This window comes from Camellia sinensis, chromosome 5, assembly GCF_055761805.1.
Source record: "Camellia sinensis isolate YWXY chromosome 5, ASM5576180v1, whole genome shotgun sequence".
NCBI classification, from domain to species: Eukaryota; Viridiplantae; Streptophyta; class Magnoliopsida; order Ericales; family Theaceae; genus Camellia; species Camellia sinensis.
In genome coordinates this window covers 181,032,891-181,052,393 of record NC_138965.1, presented here as the reverse complement: position 1 = coordinate 181,052,393, position 19,503 = coordinate 181,032,891, and the positions used below count along the sequence as shown (strand labels likewise).

Below are 19,503 nucleotides of genomic sequence, written 5' to 3'. Positions count from 1 at the left end.
AGTTTGATGTATTTTTTGTTCAATTCTCAATTTGATACCAGTTTGGTGAAACCGTTGGAGCTTAAAAAAGTGACTTTTTCACCAAATTTTAAATTTGATGCCAGGTTTGATGAACCGTTAGAGATGGTCTTAAAGTGACAACTTTGATGATGATGTAAGATGTGTAATTAATAGTGTAAAAGTGAAGGCTAAAAGGGGGAAGTTGTTGGTTGGTCCAAGAACAATGTCACGTGGTGTTTTATGTACGTTGTGATTAGTGGAAGATGTGAGATTTCCGATTTTGTATTGAGTGATTGAAAAATATAAAGAGATATGATGATTTAATTTGTGATTGATTAGGGCAATTAATAATTTTTCATATAAAAAAAAAAGTAAGAATTTACTTAGACGAGAGAGGGAGTAAAATCAGCCATTAAAGTGGGGGGTAAAGATGTAATTTTACCTCCTAGGGCTTTTAGTCCCCTGTCACTCCCAATTTTTGTGTAAAAATAATACAATTTTAAATCTTTTTCTGTACAATTAAATTCTCAAATTTTCAGAATAATTTTAAATATTATGTACCAAGTCTGGAGAGTTCATCTCCCAAATTTTAAATTGAATCGGGGCCTTGGGACATGTAAATCAAGATATTTATACACTAAAATCCTTAATTCACTAGAATGACTTTAAAATTAACTTAATATACTCTATTAACATTAGAATAACATATACGGAATTTGAAAACTTAATCTCTTGAATCTTGAACTGAATCAATCTCTGATAAAATTGAGGTTGTGCAATTCTTAAACAATTAAGATGATTCTAAATTATCAAAATGCATTATATTAATTGAAATATCATTCGTCTCTTAAGTCTCAAGGCCACCTGAAACTTAATGCACACGAATCAAGATGATGAATTTCTTAAAAAAATTAACTAACGGAAGTCTAAACTAAAGTGATAAGAATAGTATAAGGTCATATTTGATTCACAAGATTAATAGGGAATGTATTAATAATCACATCAAATTAGTGTGACATTCACTATCTAATTAGATTAGTATGATAAATTGTCCCCTTGTCCCTTATTTAATTTTTATTGGATAAGAAAACATCTGAATGTAAGATTACAGCTATATTTATCTTCTTTTTTTTCTAATCTTATCCTCTATCAAAGTTTCTTCACAATCTTTACTTTATCAAAATTTCTTCATAAACATGGTTTTGAAAAAAATTATAAATAAATAAATAAAAGCAAAATAAAAATACAAAGGCCATGTTTGTTTTTTTTTTAGATTTTTTTTTTAAAAAAATATAAACTAATTTGATAAAATAAATATCAAAAAATATTTTCAAAATTTTAAAAATTATTTTTAGCCTTCTAAAATATAAAATTATATAAAAATAATAAGTGTTTTAATTTTTAGTCGAGGGTAAAGGAGTCTTTTTATTTTATTTCCTAGCTCAGGATATATAATCTCACCCCTACCCTATTGCTAATAGTCCTACAAAATTGTTGGATTAATTATCTGTAACGCCCCAAAAAAATTATAATATCATATAAGTACGTCAACCAACGTTCATTATAAGAAAATATGTAATTATTCAACCTTTACATCGTTGATTATTTCGGCTTGTACAAAATAGTTTCACATGTGAATTATACATTCAATAATATCAAATACATGAATCTATAGCATGTAGAACATCAAATCCAAAAATAAATAAATGCCCTCAAGGGCTTACAAATTTTAAGGATTAAGCTCGGTTACACAAAAATGGTCTCTTAGACCCATACAAGTATAGCCCTTGGCTAGTAAAAATACATCACAACAAAAGAGGAGCCATATGCTCTCAACAAATATGTCCACGTCCTAATTCGGTGGAATTGCCACATCCTTTCCTGCACCAAAATCCCATAGGTGTGAGCATAAATTCCAGTAAGAAATTCTTAACAAAGTATATACATTTTATACAAGCTTCACAAACTGAAATGCATACGCCATGCTATGCATTTTTAAAGCAAAATCACATTACATCTTTTGAAAACTAACATGCTCCATGGTAACTTGAAATCTCCACAATTCAAAATTTATCAATTTAATTCAAGGGGAGCGGTAAATATGACTCAGGTAATCCCTAGATTAGTGTCTGCAAGTAGGCATAGCTAGCACTACCAAATCCCCACTTCACCGGTAGTTAACCGGAAAGCACGTAGTACCTCATCCGCGCGTATTTTTGGTCTTTCACCCCGGATACTCAGGCCAATTTAAAATAATTTCATCTACACCTCTTATCCGGACTTACCAACGTATTTACCGCAAAACATTTCAATAAATCTCATTATACAATATTTCAAAGTTTCAAATCCCAATTCAATCTTTATAACAAACAAAGTATTGAAATGCCAATGCAACAATTATCAATGCAATACAATACTCTCCCATTTTCAATTCATCCACACAACTCAATCATGGTAATAACGATTTCCAATTCCTTTTTAATGTAATTTCACAAGATCACTATATATCTATAAAGATTCATCTTTAGTAACAACATTACCACACTTCATGTGTTCTCAACAAATTAGTCACTTCATGACTATATTTACAACTTCAACAATACATCCCCAAAATCCATCATTTCTCATATTCAACAAAATTTACCATTTTACACAGAATCAATTAAGAAATTTCCCAAATCATTCATTCATTATGGCATACTAACAAGTAAATAAAAAAAAGTTTCATAGATTCTCAACCCTTTTTGAAATCTCAAATTTCTAGGTTTTTGACAAAAATAGGCATCTCTTTATCTTTTTGAAAGGCAACGCACCCAAAGCCCCTTTTCTCACACAATGTAGTTGAAACTTTGAAGAAATAGTTTGGAAAGAGTCAAAAGTTAAACCCATTCTTACAACTTCTATCCTCATTGAACCAAAGACCAAAATTTTCATAATATTATCAAGGAAGCTCCAAAAAAAAACACAAATCTTGCAAAAACATATATATGACTCTAAGAAAATCCCTACCTCAATCTCGTTGAAAGAAAAGAGATGAAAGCCCTAAATTCGACGGTGTTGAAATCCTATCTCCACTGCACAAGATGAAGCCCTCGGTTAGTTCTTCAAATTTTGTAAAGGATGATGGGTCAAAATGCTAATGGATGTGGAGAGATCAAAGATCTTGTGATGTTTTTGGTGAGAAATGTAGAGAGAAGGAAGAGGAATGTGTTTTCAGAGAGAGAGAGATATAGGAAAAGTGATATACACTCAGCCCCAAAAGAGAGAAAAGACAGAATTTTCAGACTCAGCGGAGTCCCGCACGTGCGGCATCCATACCCGCACGTGCGGAGCGTTCTCCTGCACATGCGGCGCTCTTACCCCGCATCTCCAGCCGCACCTGCCTTTTATGCAGTAGACAACCAGAATTTCCCCTGCTCCCCGCACGTGCGGCCTCACCCCCCGCACGTGCGACCCCCATCCCGCACGTGCGGCTCAGCCCTTCCAGCCAAGAAACTCTTCAACTCAACCCAAGCCACTCCGAACCTAACCTCGCATCTTCTGAAACATGAGAAACTCGACATAGAAATAAATGAAAGCAAGGATTTGAAACAAGTTTCCAAATACAACAAAACGAATCCTTAACAAGACTCCTGGTCATCACATTATCCATTGGATTAATAATCCTGAAACAAAATTTCAAAACAAACACAGGATTATTGAGCCCACGGATTAATAATCTCAATCCCATGTTTTAATCCTGTCAATCAAACATGCCCTGAGAGTTTTGTTATAATTATCAAAGTTATTACATTATTTAAAAGTTAGAATTGTCTGCTTCATTACAAGAGAGATGCTAGGATGTGCACCCTAAAAAATGTGCATATGGTGTGCCTCCCATAACATTTTTACAAAATTTTATAACTTAATAACTTTTTTATTACAAAAATATAACTTTCTTTCAACATAAAATGTCATTACAAAAATTACAAAGTGTCGTAACATTAACAACCCTAACATTAGGGTGCACACCATAAATACATTATGCATAATTTTACCTCAAAATGTCATAACATTCATCACAAATAATCATAACTTTTATCATAAAAAATCATGACTTTCTTATGATGTGCACCTTTTTAAAAAGTGCACGTCGTAGATTTCTCCTTATTACGATGTGCACGCTTTAAAACCAAAAATAGTTGGGTTCCTTTCACGCAGCTTGATTCCAACATGGAGGAGATCTTCGCAGATTTATTAAGAGTTCGTTCAAGCAATTCATTGAAGATCTTACTCCCAAAGTGTTTGGTGAAAATTCCTTCCAAGCCAACTCTATAGTGCATTAGTATTGCTGGCAAATTAGGTGATCCATCATTCTTTGGCCTGATATTACTTACCTCCATTCTCTCTATGCTGAAACACCCATTTCTTTCCATTAGCTTTGTCATCTCTTTGGCAGAGGCAGTATACAAAGGCAAATTAAAGGATTCCACTTCATCTTCATTGATCATTCCCTGCCACAAAGATTAACATTAATGTCTTGGCCTTAGAGGTCCACTCTCTTAATCTCACTTGAGTAACATTAAAATAGGACACAAATTTATGAAAGATATAAAGATTCATTATACATTTCGGTTCAGAAATATTCCTACCAATTTAGTAGAACAAGAAGGGAAGTTGTAATTTATTTATTTATTTCCAATTGAGTTCAAAATTAGCGAAACTAAAATCAAGCAAAAATTAGAACACATTTTTGTTTCAATTTGTCCTCATTCTCTATATGATCATAAGTATTTGTTCAGATTTCTAGTCCAAACATTAACCTCCTTTATTGCATAATACTTAAATTTGACTTACCAATTTCACCATATCAAGGAGATTGGTTGAAAGCATAAAAAAAGGACAACATGGGTCCTGAGAGCATTGAACGCCATTTGCGAGACCTGGCATGATCAATATCATCATTCCTCGACTATAATCTCACCAGCTCTAGCATTGAAAAAGGTATCCATGTCCTTTGCAAATTGAGCTGCATAAACATTAGCAATTTCTTTCGAGGCACTTGTATAATGAATCTTTCCCTTGTTCCAAGCAAGAGAGCCATTGTCCAACAACTCTACCTTAGAGAGCCAATGGAGTGCAAAAGAGGAATACATCAAGGCCATCTTTGTTTGGGCGGACTGGATTAGTATTCCCATGACTAATAGTCTTAGGACTACCAATCTATTGGATTATGTATCCTATCTTAACTAATAGTCAAGTTTAAAATAATTAATCCGTACTTCAATTGTTTAACCAAACATTGGATTAATAATTTTATTGGACTATTAGTCTAATCCCAAGCTCATGTCCATCCAAACAAACATGGCCCAAATGGATAGAGGACTTGGGGAATAACCGACCGTAGAAAGAGCCTGGCACTCCAGCAGCAAAGTATTACCTATCAGCAGGCAGAGTAGTGAAAAGGGTGTTGAAATCATTGGAAGCGTGATCATTGAAAAACAACTGAAATTCAGGCATCTCAGTTGTGAGATTTTTTGAATGGTATTTCCATTCAATAGCTTCTAGGATATTTTTCATAGCATTGAAAGTGTTTGGCCCAACAGAACAACCCAAATCTGCAATTCGAATGGTGTTTGAGCTAAAACTAAGGCTTGGTACGTCAAACTTCTTAGCAATTGCCTCTTTGATCATTTCCTTTACAACATTTGTGGCTTCATCCTGCAAAAATAGACCAAATTTATGTATATTATTGTTACCATCATCACTATAAAAAAGGATTCAAAATATTTAATTTGAATTGAGATATAATCTTAATTGAGATATACTTATTTAATGAATAATAGATTCAATCGCTGGATTCTTCGATATTTCATCTAATCCATTAGTAGTTTGTGTACCTTGTTTGGATATTTTGGATCTAAATATATATATATATATATATATATTTTATTATAGATAATATGGTTTTTATGAAATGAATGATTGGTTCATTTTATACATTTTCCATAGTTAAAAAAATACCACATCAAATTGAGAAATGTTCAATAGAGTCATATTTGATGGCCCATTTTGTTATCTTTGCATGACACATCCCAAATATCATTATAAATTATAATAATAACAGGTGTAATGAGGGCAAACAATAAGAATTCTAGTTCAAAAAAAAAAAAAAAAAAAAAAGCAATTGACAACATTTTTACAAGAATCTTGTAAATAATAATTTTTACAAGAATTCTAGTACTGCTCGTGAATTAATATTTTTATGTCTTTCACACATCCATAAGCAATACTTTAATATTCAAGAGATATTAAATCAATTTCTCCAATTTAATAGCCAAACACCTTACCCAATATTCCAAACTCTATTGTCAAAACTACACCTACACAAACTACTATTGCACTGTTTTTAACGACCCATACAATTACACTATTACACGTTGCACCGTACATCCAATACATCAAAACTTAGGCATCCACACCGATTTTCTTTCCCACAATGTTTAGACTGTCTATTGCTCCATATAAAAATAATAAACAATGGTGCAGAAAAATCTTACCTCAATTAATGACATCTTGATTGTTCTGCGCCCTTAATTCCTATCGCAACTTTTCCCTTGAATCCTCTGTGAAATCGTGATAATAAAATAATATGAAATCTTTTTTTTTTTCTTCTTTCCCACGCACTCTCACTGCCGCAAGATATAAAAGACACAAATTGACTTAGTAACCTAATTTTCCAAAATTAAAATGTTACCTGTCTAAGTTACAAAAATTACATAATCACCCATAACTAAATTCTTATTATTTTAATTATATTACTAAAACTCGGATTTCACAATTAGAGTCACATCTTTGATGATGATGTCAGATGTGTAATTAATGGTGTAAAAGTGAAGGCTACTGTTTGCACCCGTTTTTGTAAAATGTTTGTCGACAAGTGCACAAATCAAATTGTGACATGTGGCAACAAAGTCGTAGTTGGGGTGCGTATTAATCAGAGGATTATGTGGCAAGGAAATGGTAGTCACGTGTGCAATACAACAAGAGCGTGTCATGGGCTAAGATTGTGGAGCAGTTGCAAGCTTTATTGGAGATCATGAGCTAATTTCTAGGAGATGTTGATGTTAATAGGAATTTCCTCTGTTGATCATGCTCATTAGTTAAGGGAAATTGGGTGATGATGTGGCTGGAGGTTTAAAAGTAAAGTTGGGACAAATATAAAAGTTCAAAGAAGCAAAGGAGATTGCAAGTAGTTATGGGTTTTAATAAAATGGTCCCCTCTGTCGAAGGTAGTGCTAGAGATAATGGGGGACATGTGGCAAGTCTGTGTGAAGTGCTAGAGAAAGATAAAGAAGCAGTTGTAGCAGTTAGGGAAAGATTGGCCAGCAAATTTCAAGGAAGGTGGGATCATGTGCTAGAGTTTCAAGTGAAAGTATAAAAGCTGAAAGTTTGTAGAGAGAAAGGGCATCAACAACTCAACAACACTTAACTTTTGAACTTAGGAGTAGTTTTTTTTCTATAAAATTGTACTTGTAACTTAGTGAACTTTAGTAGTTTCATTCTGAAATTATTCTTTGTTTACTCTGTTTATTTTGTTTTTTTTAGTTGTTCCAGAGAAATCCTCATCCTTTTGAGGCATTCGAACTAATTCCACAGTTGCTTGATTGTTCTTATTTAAATTGTTTTGTTTAAATTATTGCTTGGTCACTGTCGATTAAGGCCTAGCATAATTTTTACTAATAGCTACAAAGGAAGAATTTATTGGTTGGTCCAAGAACAGCGTCACGTGGTGTTTTATATGCACTATAATTAGTGGAGGATGTAGAATTTACGATTTTATATTAGGTGATTGGGAAATATAGAGGGATGTGGTGATTTGTGATTAGTTAGGGATATAGCCACATGGTGCCTTGGACCAATCAATAATTTTTCCTATGAAAAAAGTAAGAATTGGCTAGGCGAGAGTGGGAGTACAATCAGCCATTAAAGTGGGGGTAAAGATGTAATTTTACCTCCTAGGGCTTTTAGTCCCAAAAGTCAATCCCAATTTTTGAGTGAAAATAATACAATTTTAAATCTTTTTCCGTACAATTAAATTCTCAAATTTTCAGAATAATTTTAAATATTATATACCAAGCCTGGAGAGTTCACCTCTCAAATTTTAAATTGAATCGGGCCTTGGTGCATGTAAATCAAGACATTTATACACTAAAATCCTTAATTCACTAGAATGACTTTTAAAATTAACTTAATATACTCTATTAACCTTAGAATAACATGTACAGATGAATCAGTCCCGAATAAAATTGAAGTTGTCAATGTAGTGCAATTCTTAAACAATTAAAATGATTCTAAATTATCAAAATGCAATATACTAACTAAAATATCATCTGTCTCTCAAGTCTCAAATCCACATAAGAATCAGTGCATGCAAGTTAAGATGAAGTGATAAGAATATTATGAGGGTTTTGTTATAATTATCAAAGTTAATAAAGCCTCTATTACATTATTTAAAAGTTCGAATCGTCCCTTTCATTATGAGAAGATGCTCGAATGTGCACTCTAAAAAATGTGCATATGGTATGCCTTTCATAACGTTTTTACAAAATTTCATAACTTAAACACAAAATGTCATAACTTTTTTACTATAAAAATATAACTTTCTTTCAATATAAAATGTCATTACAAAAATTACAAAGTGTCATAACATTAGCATCCCTAACTTTAGGATATACATCATAAATTCATTATTCATAACTTTACCACAAAACGTCACAACATACCTCATAAATAATCATAACTTTTATCATAAAAGATCATAATTTTCTTACGATGTGCACCTTTTTAAAGGGTGCATGCCATAGATTTCTCATTATGATAAGGCGAAGGCAACATGAACTCAAATCATTTACGCTTTAAAACCAAAAATAGTTGGGTTCCTTTCACGCAGCTTGATTCCATCATAGAGGAAATCTCCGCGAATTTATTAAGAGTTCGTTCGAACAATTCATCGAAGATCTTACTCCCAAAGTGTTTGGTGAAAATTCCTTCTAAGATAACTCTATAGTGCATTAGTATTGCTGGCAAATTAGGTGGTCCATCATTCTTTGGCCCGGTATCACTTACCTCCATTCTCTCTATGCTGAAACACCCATTTCTTTCCACTAGCTTTGTCATCTCTTTGGGAGAGGTAGTAATATACAAAGGCAAATTGAAGGAGTCCACTTCATCTTCATTGATCATTCCCTGCCACAAAGATTACCATTAATGTCTTGGCCTTAGAGGTCCACTCTCTTAATCTCACTCGAGTAACATTAAAATAGAACAACAAATTCACTACAAAATTTTAGAAACCAAAATTTAAGGACAAAATTAGTTTTTAGAGATCAAATATTTTTATTGCGAAAAGTATTATTATTATATTTTTAGCAACCAAAATTGGACATTAGAGATGAATTATTATCTTTTGGAACCAAATTTTGTCACAAAAAATAAACCATTTTGAGATCAAATTATTTTGTCGCTAAAAGTATATTTATTAGTGACATTTTCAAAATTTTATTGCTAGAAGCCCCATTTTTTACTTTTCGCGAAAACCTTTTAGCGACTATCCTTATGACGATAGAAATTGATCTCTAAATGTCTTTTGTAACAAAATTTTTACTTTTAGAGACTAAAAAATTTGGTTTTTAAAACTCTTATATGTTGAAGTGATTTAAGAAAGATATAAAGATTCATTATGCATTTTGATTCAGAAATATTCTTACGAATTTAGTAGAACAAGAAGGGAAGTCATAATTTATTTATTTATTTATTCCAATTGAGTTCAAAATTAGAGAAACTAAAATAAAGAAAAAAGTAGAACACATTTTTGGTTCAATTCTCTATATGATCCTAAGTATATGTTCAGACTACTTGTCCAAACATTAGCTTCCTTTATTGAATAATACTTAATTTTGACTCACCAATTTCACCATATCAAGGAGACTCTGGTTGAAAGCATCAAAAAACGGCCGACGTGGGTCCTGAGAATAATGAACGCCATCAGCGAGACCTAGGATGATCAATATCATCATTCCTCCAACTATAATCTCATCAGCTCTAGCATTGAAAAAGGTATCCATGTCCTTTGCAAATTGAGTTGCATAAACATTAGCGATTTCTTTCGAGGCACTTGTATAATGAATCTTTCCCTTGTTCCAAGCAAGAGAGCCATTGTCCAACAACTCTTCTGGTACCTTAGAGAGCCAATGGAGTGCAAAAGAGGAATACATCAAATGGATAGAGGACTTGGGGAATAATCGACCGTAGAAAGAGCCTGGCACTCCAGCAGCAAAGTATTGCCTATCAGGAGGCAGAGTAGTGAAAAGGGTGTTGAAATCATTGGAAGCATGATCATTGAAAAACAACTGAAATTCAGGCATATCAGTTGTGAGATTTTTTGAATGGTATTTCCATTTAATGGCTTCCACGATACTTTTCATAGCCTTGAAAGTGTTTGGCCCAACAGAACAACCCAAATCTGCAATTTGAATGGTGCTTGAACTAAAACTAAGGCTTGTTATGTCAAACTTCTTGGCAATTGCCTCTATGATCATTTCCTTTACAAGATTTATGGCTTCATCCTGCAAAAATAGACCAAATTTGTATACATTATTGTTGTCGTCATCACTCTAAAAAAGGATTCAAAATATTTAATTTGAATTAAGATATAATCTTAATTAAGATTTATTCCTAAATTCTCATAATTTTAAAATTCTCTCTTTCCTACATGCAACCCTCTTTGATTGTCTTTCATGTTTTCAACCCTCTTTGATTATCTTTCATGTTTTCTATTTTCCTCCATTTTCTATTTGTTTGATTAATTAAAATGAAAATTAATTTCATGGTTTATAGATAAAGATTTGAATTTTAAAATTCCTCCAAATAGATAAACATATAAAAATTGATAAATAATTTATAAAAATTAATTTCATGGTCTACAGATAAAGATAGAAATTAAATAATTTATTTTAAAAAAATTAATTTTATAACTTATAGATAATTTAAAATTTCTTCCCATAAATGAACTTATAAAAATTGACAAATAACTTATAAAAAATAATTTCATGACCTACAGATAAGATAAAGATAAAGATTAAAAAATTGATTTTAAAAAAAATGAAATAATTTATGACTTTAGTTGCATTAATTCGATCATTTTTTCATTGAGTAACATATATAATTTTTTTTTTTTTAGCATATAATGATTAAAGCCATCATTTATTATATTTGTTCAAGAACAATTCAAATATTGTCATCATTTTTTTAATAAATAAAATGGATTAAAACTATTTTCTTATATAATTTTTATAATCTTACAAAATTCTTATCTTGATTTAAGCTTTTTAAATGTTGTAGGAACTATATTATTCAAGCCATGGAGAAAATGATTGTGAAGAAGGATTTATATGCATGTGTCATTGATAGAGGAAATCAAAGATGGAGAGTTGCTAATATGATTAATTAATGATTTATTTGAGAAGTTTTTTTTATGAGCATAGTAACAAAGTTAGATTAAATTTTTTAAAAAACTACTTAGAAATTATAATTAAAAATTAAGATTTATTCATAATTTGGTTCCACAATAATAATACAAACCACCGATTTACAAGTCTAAGCAAATTTATGATAACTTTTTTGAATTTATAGAATTTCTCTTTTTTAATACTTTGTTTTTGTTTTTTTGTTTTTTTAACAAAATCAAATAATGATTTATTTGAGAAGTTTTTTTTGAGTAGGGTAACAAACTTAGATTAAATTTTTTTAAAAACTACTTAGAAATTATAATTAAAAATTAAGATTTATTCATAATTTTGTCCCACAATAATAATATAAACCAATGATTTAAAAGTTTAAGTCAATTTATGATAACTTTTCTGAGTTTATAGAATTTCTTTCTTTTAATACTTTGTTTTTTTTTTTTTTTTTGTTTTCTGCATGATATTATAACTTGATACAAGTTATTTATGTTATCAAGTGATTGTGATACTATTATTTCAACAATCTTTATGATTAAAATTTTTTTATGGATATCAAGTTTTATTGTGAAATTTTTTTTGTGGATTAATTATGGTTAACATCTACTAGGATGACCTAATATCATGACTTGCTGCTATTAAAACATAATTCAAAATTAGAATAATTTATTTATCACACAAAAGGTATATAGTCTAATTTTCCGTGCATAGCACATATTACCACTAGTGAATCATAGATTCAATCGTTTAGAAAATTAGTTAAATAGATTAAAATTTTCTTTTATCTGTTGCATGTTGGACAATCCATAGTAACTTGTTAGCATTAAGGTGTAAATAACCTTAGAAAAGGCATATGTAGAATTCCAAAAAGGAGTTTTACAAGATTTATTAATAAATTAGTCCGCATTTGGAAGTATAGTCAACCTAAAATAAATATAATAATAAACAAGACTCTTGTTAAAATTATAAATCAATAATTGTAATTACAAATTTTGATAACAAAAAAATATATATATTTCACGATACAACGAAACTTAAGAAACTTAAGGGGCAAGAGTATAATAGACAAAACCTTCAAAATGTTTTAAGGATCGAATTGGAACAAATCAAAAAGTTGAAGAACCAAATTGATGAAATTTAAGTACGAGTACTAAACTAAAATTTTGAAGAAACTAGGAGGACCGTTGATGTTGCAAGTTTAGTATTTTATGGAGTCATATGTCATTTTAATTGGTGTTGCAAGTTTTGGTTGAGATTCATACTAATCTTTGTTCTCACACAAAAAAATCATTAATATGAATCTAATTTGATAAATCTTCATGAAAATTTTTACATATATCAATTTTTATCAAAAACACAAGGCCTCTCCCAAACTCAAACCATCATTAACAAGGGGAGCTAAATAAACAGAGCATGATATATATATATATATATATATGTACATTAATATATTTTAAGAGAATCTTGTAATGAAATTTATTTCATTGGAGCAACCACAATGGGATGATTAAAATTATTTGTTAAAGTGTGTTATATGACAAAAAGTAATAAAAGTGAAATAAAAAAAATGTGTTAATGTTAAAAGTTTGTTAATTTTAAAGAATGGGTAGTGATGCAATGAATGTGTTAAGCAGTGTGTTAAGTGATATTTAAATAAAAAGATGATAATAAAAAAAAGTAAACATTGGTAACTTTTTCTTACTCTCTCACTTTCTCTCTCCTCTCCTCTCTCTCTTTCCCTTATCATCCGTGAAGTCACTGCAGTGGGTGGATCCCATCACCACTTTACTCTCTCTCTGTCTTCTCTCTCTCCCTCCCTCCGTTGATGGCTAGAACCACTGTTGACTGCGGCGAGCAAAATAACATCTGAAACTATTTTTTGAATTTAGCCAACTCCTTAACAACTCTATTGGAGTTGAAAATAACATCTTTCACTAGTTAAAATTTATAGATTGACACTAATATGTACACTAACAGCTCTGTGAATGTCCTTACATCTTTGGTTTCGGGTGAAAATTTTCACAATAATGATTTGATTATTATTATTCAACCAAAGAGATATATATAAAATAAAATAAGTACCTGATATCGAGAATTTTTGGAGTAGCTGTTGGCGCCATCTCCACCACTCATTGGTAACTCAAGGTTGCTGCTCATCTTTCTCTCTCTTTCTCAGTTTGGGTTTGTTGGGTTGGGAGTCTTTTGCTTTATAGACAGTTTGTCAATGCTCCACCGTCTTAAAATAAGTCTTTTTTTTTTTGGAAAATTTAAAATTTTTTTTAATAGTATAATTATTACATTTTAAAAATATTAATTTTTTAAAATTATCTTTTTATAGTATTTTTTTTAAGAATATTAATTGTCATAATTATACTTTTTGTGTTGTTAATAAATTTAAAAGAAAAGCAAAATAAGAAATTCATATTATTTTAGTCCGTAATTTTTGAAAAAGAACTAATATTTTGAAACGGTGGAATATATTTATGAGTAATATAACAGATTCAAACATAAAAATTCAAAAGTCATCCGGTATTTTATATCAATGGCTCCAATTCATTTTATATGTGGATTCAATATTCACCCTATATCACTCTTAAGAAAAATTTAAGCAAATATGTCATTGTCCATACCATTTTTGATATGTTTATACAAGGTGTTGTTGGGTATCATATGTCCAGTTATAATATTTGTAATATTTATTTGATTATGATTTATTATAATGTTGGTTATGACTCATTATTCTATTAGTTATAATCTCTTGTGATTTTTAGTGATTACGATAAAAAATGCTTTTAGTTACTCAAATAGTGTTTAACTATGACTATCGGTTATGATTTGTTTATGAAATGTCAGTTACAATTTATTGTGATTGTTATTTTAAGTGATATTTAATTATGATTTTTCTTTTGTCATGTATTTTTTTTAATAACTAAAAATAATTTAATTATAAAAAATATATGTGTATTGTAAGGTTGGACCGCACTTACGTGTTGCAATAATGATGTGTTGGACTTTCAAATCTGTAATTATTTTTCTGGGTAAATTACAATTTGCATTCTTATATTTTGCACTAAATATCACTTTGGCACATATACATGAAATTATGACAATTAATTCTTTGTATTTCTGTTTAAATTTTACTTTGGTTCTTACACATGGAATCGTGACAGTTAACTCCATGCACTTTTTCTCAAATCCCACTTTGGTTCTTACATAAATGTCAATGTCTCACTTCTGTTATTTTTTTAAAATTTTTTTAACAAAATCTAGTCATGTGACAAAAATGTAATTACGAAATGAGAATAAGTGAGGAAAATTATCAGTGTTTCCCACCAATACACTTTGTCTTACGTGATAAGCACATGAGAGTTGTATAATTATATATATATATATATATATATCTATACTATATATAAAGTAAAAAGGGGTTTTTAACCCCCAAGGCCTGTGGGAGTTTCAATATCCCAATCTGAATTTTCTAAATTTTTTATTAAAAAAAAACTCAGCATTTATTGATTTGATCAAAATCCCTTGATCAGCATGTATTAACTTTTTTCAACCCACATGTCTTTTCATATGCTTGCATTTATTGATTTTGTCAAAACCCCATGATTAGCATTTAAAATCCCCTATACAAATAATTATAGACACAATCTGTGTATAGTTACTGCAGTACCCTTTTTAACTTCTCTCATACACTATGGTTAGTAATAAGATTGTTAAATTATTTTTATAAAAAATCTTAAAAAACATAATTTATATATTAAAAAAAATCTAAATATTTATAATTATCTCATGCATAGCATGGGTGATAGGCTAGTATATATATATTCGTATGGTAAGAATTGAGACAAAAAAGGTAAGAAAGTAGAGCTTTTGAAATTAAAAAAAAAATGCGACAATGAAATCAAAGAGAGAAAAAGATGAATAAACAAAAACTGTGTTACTGTGAAAAATAGAGTTTCATAATTTAAATTTATGCAAAACCTAGTTCTTCTTCTTAATTGTTCATAATTTGTGTTTTGTTTTAGCCTAATACAGTCATATTTTGATGTAAATTTTGAGATAAAGTGTGTATTGGTAAAAAATGTAGATGATTTTTGTTTTTTACCTTCATGCCATAGTTACATTCTTATTACGTGATTAGATTATGTTAAAGATTTAAACAATTAAGTAATAGAAATGAGACATTGACACTTGTATAAGGACCAAAGTTCTTGACTAAAAGTACAAGGGATTGATTGTCACAATTTCATGTGTAGGGACCAAAGTAGGATTTCACTAGAAGTGCAGGGGGTTGACTGTTATGATTTCAGGTGTAGGGACTAAAGTGAAATTTAGTGCAAAGCACAAGAATGCCAAATGTAATTTACCCTATTTTTCTTTATGCTGTTTGTCGAAACTTTAAAATTTTACAATCACATAGACACTTAAATATTTTTTTTTTATAATTTTTTTTTCCTTTCTACTGCACACAATGTTGCTTATTGTAGGTATATTTTCAATTTGTACTAATTATATAATACAATTGTGAAACAAATTTTTGGTGCAAAAAAAATAAAAATAAAAATAAAAATCAACTTGATGGATCGTCCAAAAATTATCAAGATTAAATTATATATTTTTTAAAAAATATTTAATTAAAATATTCTTAGTGAAAAATATTCTAGGGTTCGATCAACAACAACCAAGCAATAATTCAAACTGAACAATTTAAACATGAACAATCAGGCAATTGTGGTTTTGGTTCGAATGCCTCAAAAAAATGAGGACTTCTTTGGATCAATGGTAACAAAGTAAACAAGCAGAAAGGACACACTTTTTATATCAACAGATGGTAACAAAGTAGATTTGAATAAACAGAAGTAATTTCAGATTGAAATTATTGAAGTTCACTAAAAAAAAGTAGAAGTTACAATCAAACGAACTAGTCCTAAATTACAATTGAAACTACTCCTAAGTTTAAGAACTAAATTGTTATGTTGTTGTAGTTGATATCCCTCTCCCTTGCTCCTTTACTGCTTTTATAATGCTCCAAATTGTGACAACCCTCACCTCTGATTAATGCTAAACTGCGACTGAGAATGATAAGTTACTGATTTGACCGAGATTCCGAATTGATTGCGAGTGGATACTGTTTTAAATGCATTTCTATCTGTTAGTCATTAAATGATCTGTTCATGTTTTATCTTTGAATTGCGAATTGAAGGTCCTATCGGCGACCGAATCAGAAATCGATTGGTATTTTATGTTAATTAGAATTTATGTGATTTTATGGTAGTTTTAACTTAAATTTGATTTGAAATGATTAAATTGGATTAAATAATATAAATCACATTAGTTCAAGTAAATTACCCAAATGCCATTAGTGGGTCACTTTCATAAATCATCTTGAGACTTGATTATATGTCAATTTGTTCATCTTCTTGAGGCCAAAACCGTGAGCAAGAGAGGAAGAGTTAAGAGAAAACTTGAGTTCATCAAATTTAGCTTGGGAACTAGAAGAAATTGAAGAGAGATTGCATAAATGAGTTTGTATACCTTGAATTCAAGTCTTAAGGTAGAGATTTCATCCTCTCATTTGTACATTTGAGTTGTTCTTGCATGGTTCATGGGATTATTGTACATTTGAGGCTTAATTCATGCATGCATGTACATATTCTTGAATTTTGAGGTTATTCTTCATGAATTTCCACATGCATGTCCATTTTCTAGTTGTTGTCCATGAATTCATCTTGTTCTCGAGCTAAAACTTGCATTTGGTCATGTGTTAGTAGTTTTGAATTCAATTGAACACATACATGTTAAATGTACATCTTGTTCTTGAAATTTATTTGAAATTGGTGTTCAATTGGTTTACCTTTGGGCTTGATTTTACAAAATTGATGTTTGAAACATGTTGTGTTATGGGTTACCAAGTGTTTTCCAAAGATTTGGCGCAGAAAAATGAGTTTTGGATGGTTGAATGTTGAGTTTCATGTTTGGAGGTCAATCTGGATTTTTCAGAAATTTGACCCACACTCGAGCAGGGACTTTCATGCTCCAGCGCGAACCCTGAGTACATGCATTCCGCTCGAGCGGCGAGAGTTACGCTCGAGCGTGAAATGCGTATACCTAGAAGTTTGTGTGTTTTGCAGTACGCTCGAGCGAGAGAGTTCACGCTCGAGCGAGGACCTGAGTCTCACACTCGAGCGGAGGTCGAGCGTCCATCGAGCGTGAATTGCATGCATCCAGTACTTTTCATGAAGTTTACAGTCTGCTCGAGTGAGGGATGTCACGCTCGAGCGGAGCTCCTTTGTCTGCATGTCCGCTCGAGCGTAGAAAGCTACGCTCGAGCGTGGACCTCTGTTTCAGCAAATTTTGAAAAGTGTTTTCAAGTGCCTCTTTGCATCCTCTTTCCATCCTAGGCATTCCTAGGGCATGTTTAAGGCATCTTAAGGAGGATATTGATGTAGAACCACACCGAGTCAAGTTAGGGGTTAAGTTATTAAACCCATGTGTATAACTTAGTGTGTGTTCGTTCTGTAACTATAGGGTTGGCATCCGAGGACGCGCACTAGCCTATCTGTAGCCCAGTGCTCTGTGAGTAACAATGTTGTAAAGATATGTTCAATTATGAATATTTTCTGAATGATCAACTGTTCTATTTATTGAAATGTTATTGTTTAATGAACGAATGTTTGTCCTATTTGTAAACGGTATTCGTGGCATCTTTAGCAACTTACTGTTACTGTACTGTTACTGCTACTGTCACAGAGATCTCTGTCGGTTTCCATGTTTGGAACCACTACTATTTACTGTTATGATGGCCATCAAATGACTGTTCGGTTTGTTAAGACCTACTGTACTGTTTTGCGATTGGATGTACCACATATAACTGCTATGGTTTCTAAATGACTGATATGACTGTTTAATTATTGAAAAGACATTCATTCTTAACCTCTTTACACAGTTGTTATTCACTGGGCTTTAGCTCACTGTTTATATTTATATATAGGTGTTCAGGCATCGGATCGATGCTAAGAGCGTCGGGTTAACTCCCTTTTTGCCAAGCCAACCATTGTGCCTCACCTCGAGGTTCCAAGTCTGACCAAGCTAAGGCTGTTTTATGATAAATGTTCAAAAGGCTATTTTACCCTTGCAATTTATAATTTTTATTTAATATATAATTTTAAAATTGTAATCTATAATTTATAATTTAACAACACTAAATTTTTTTTTAATTTATAAGGCCATAATTTTTAATTTATTATTTTCAATTAAATTAAATTTATAATTTATATTTTTTATTTAATATATAATTTTAAATTAACAACACTGAAAAAATAATTTTATTTAATATACAAATTTAATTTTTTAACAACACTAAAAAAATTTAATTTATAAGGCCATAATTTTTAATTTATTATTTTTAATTAAATTAAATTTATAATTTATATTTTTATTTAATATATAATTTTAAATTAACAACACTAAAAAAATTATAAGGCCATAATTTTTAATTTATTATTATTAATTAAATTTAAATAATTTAAATTAACAACATTAAAAAAAATAATTTTTAAATGTTTAAAAGACTATTTTACCATTTTCTAATTGTTTATTAAGTAATAACATGAGGTAAAATGGACATTTCACACATTAATCCCATAGGATACCATTCCCATGAAAATAATCCCACCTCTCCCCTAGGATACAATAATCCCTTATATGAGGGACTAATAGTCCAAAGGGACTATTAATTTGAAGCAAAAAAATTGAACCAAACAATAGACTATTAGTACGGATGGATTAATAGTCCAATCCTATGAAATAATCCCTCAAAACAAACATACTCTTGGGGGTTTTAATCTGAAAACAACCATCTAACTCAAACATATAATTTTAGGCATGAACGTTACATATCTTGTGATTTTCTCAAGAAAATTTAAGAAGAATGAAGGAGAGAATGTATTCGACATGTATTTTTTTAACTAAAACAACAAATAATGGAAATAAATCA

General features: G+C 30.5%; 1 protein-coding gene and 1 long non-coding RNA gene across 3 annotated transcripts; both read right to left on the bottom strand.

The window, feature by feature from the left end:
- Nucleotides 1–3,900: 3,900 nt before the first annotated feature.
- On the bottom strand, nt 3,901–6,671 carry LOC145791021 (uncharacterized). The gene is made up of 3 exons (XR_014330639.1): nt 6,540–6,671; nt 4,837–5,700; nt 3,901–4,493 (listed from the first exon to the last, which is right to left on the bottom strand). It is a non-coding gene; the product is annotated as an uncharacterized LOC145791021 (long non-coding RNA).
- A 2,095-nt stretch (nt 6,672–8,766) lies between these two features.
- Nucleotides 8,767–13,726, bottom strand: LOC114315249 (loganic acid O-methyltransferase). 2 transcript variants are annotated; one of them, XM_082870579.1, is made up of 4 exons: nt 13,584–13,716; nt 13,204–13,367; nt 9,948–10,607; nt 8,767–9,228 (listed from the first exon to the last, which is right to left on the bottom strand). In XM_082870579.1, the coding sequence occupies exons 2-4, from the start codon at nt 13,246–13,248 to the stop codon at nt 8,887–8,889; spliced, it is 1,047 nt and encodes a 348-aa protein (XP_082726705.1). In that variant the 5' UTR covers nt 13,249–13,367; nt 13,584–13,716; the 3' UTR covers nt 8,767–8,886. The 2 variants fall into 2 exon arrangements, with proteins under 2 accessions (XP_082726705.1, XP_028117640.1); XM_028261839.2 differs by lacking the exon at nt 13,204–13,367 and having other exon boundaries at nt 13,584–13,726.
- Between the last annotated feature and the right edge of the window lie 5,777 nt (nt 13,727–19,503).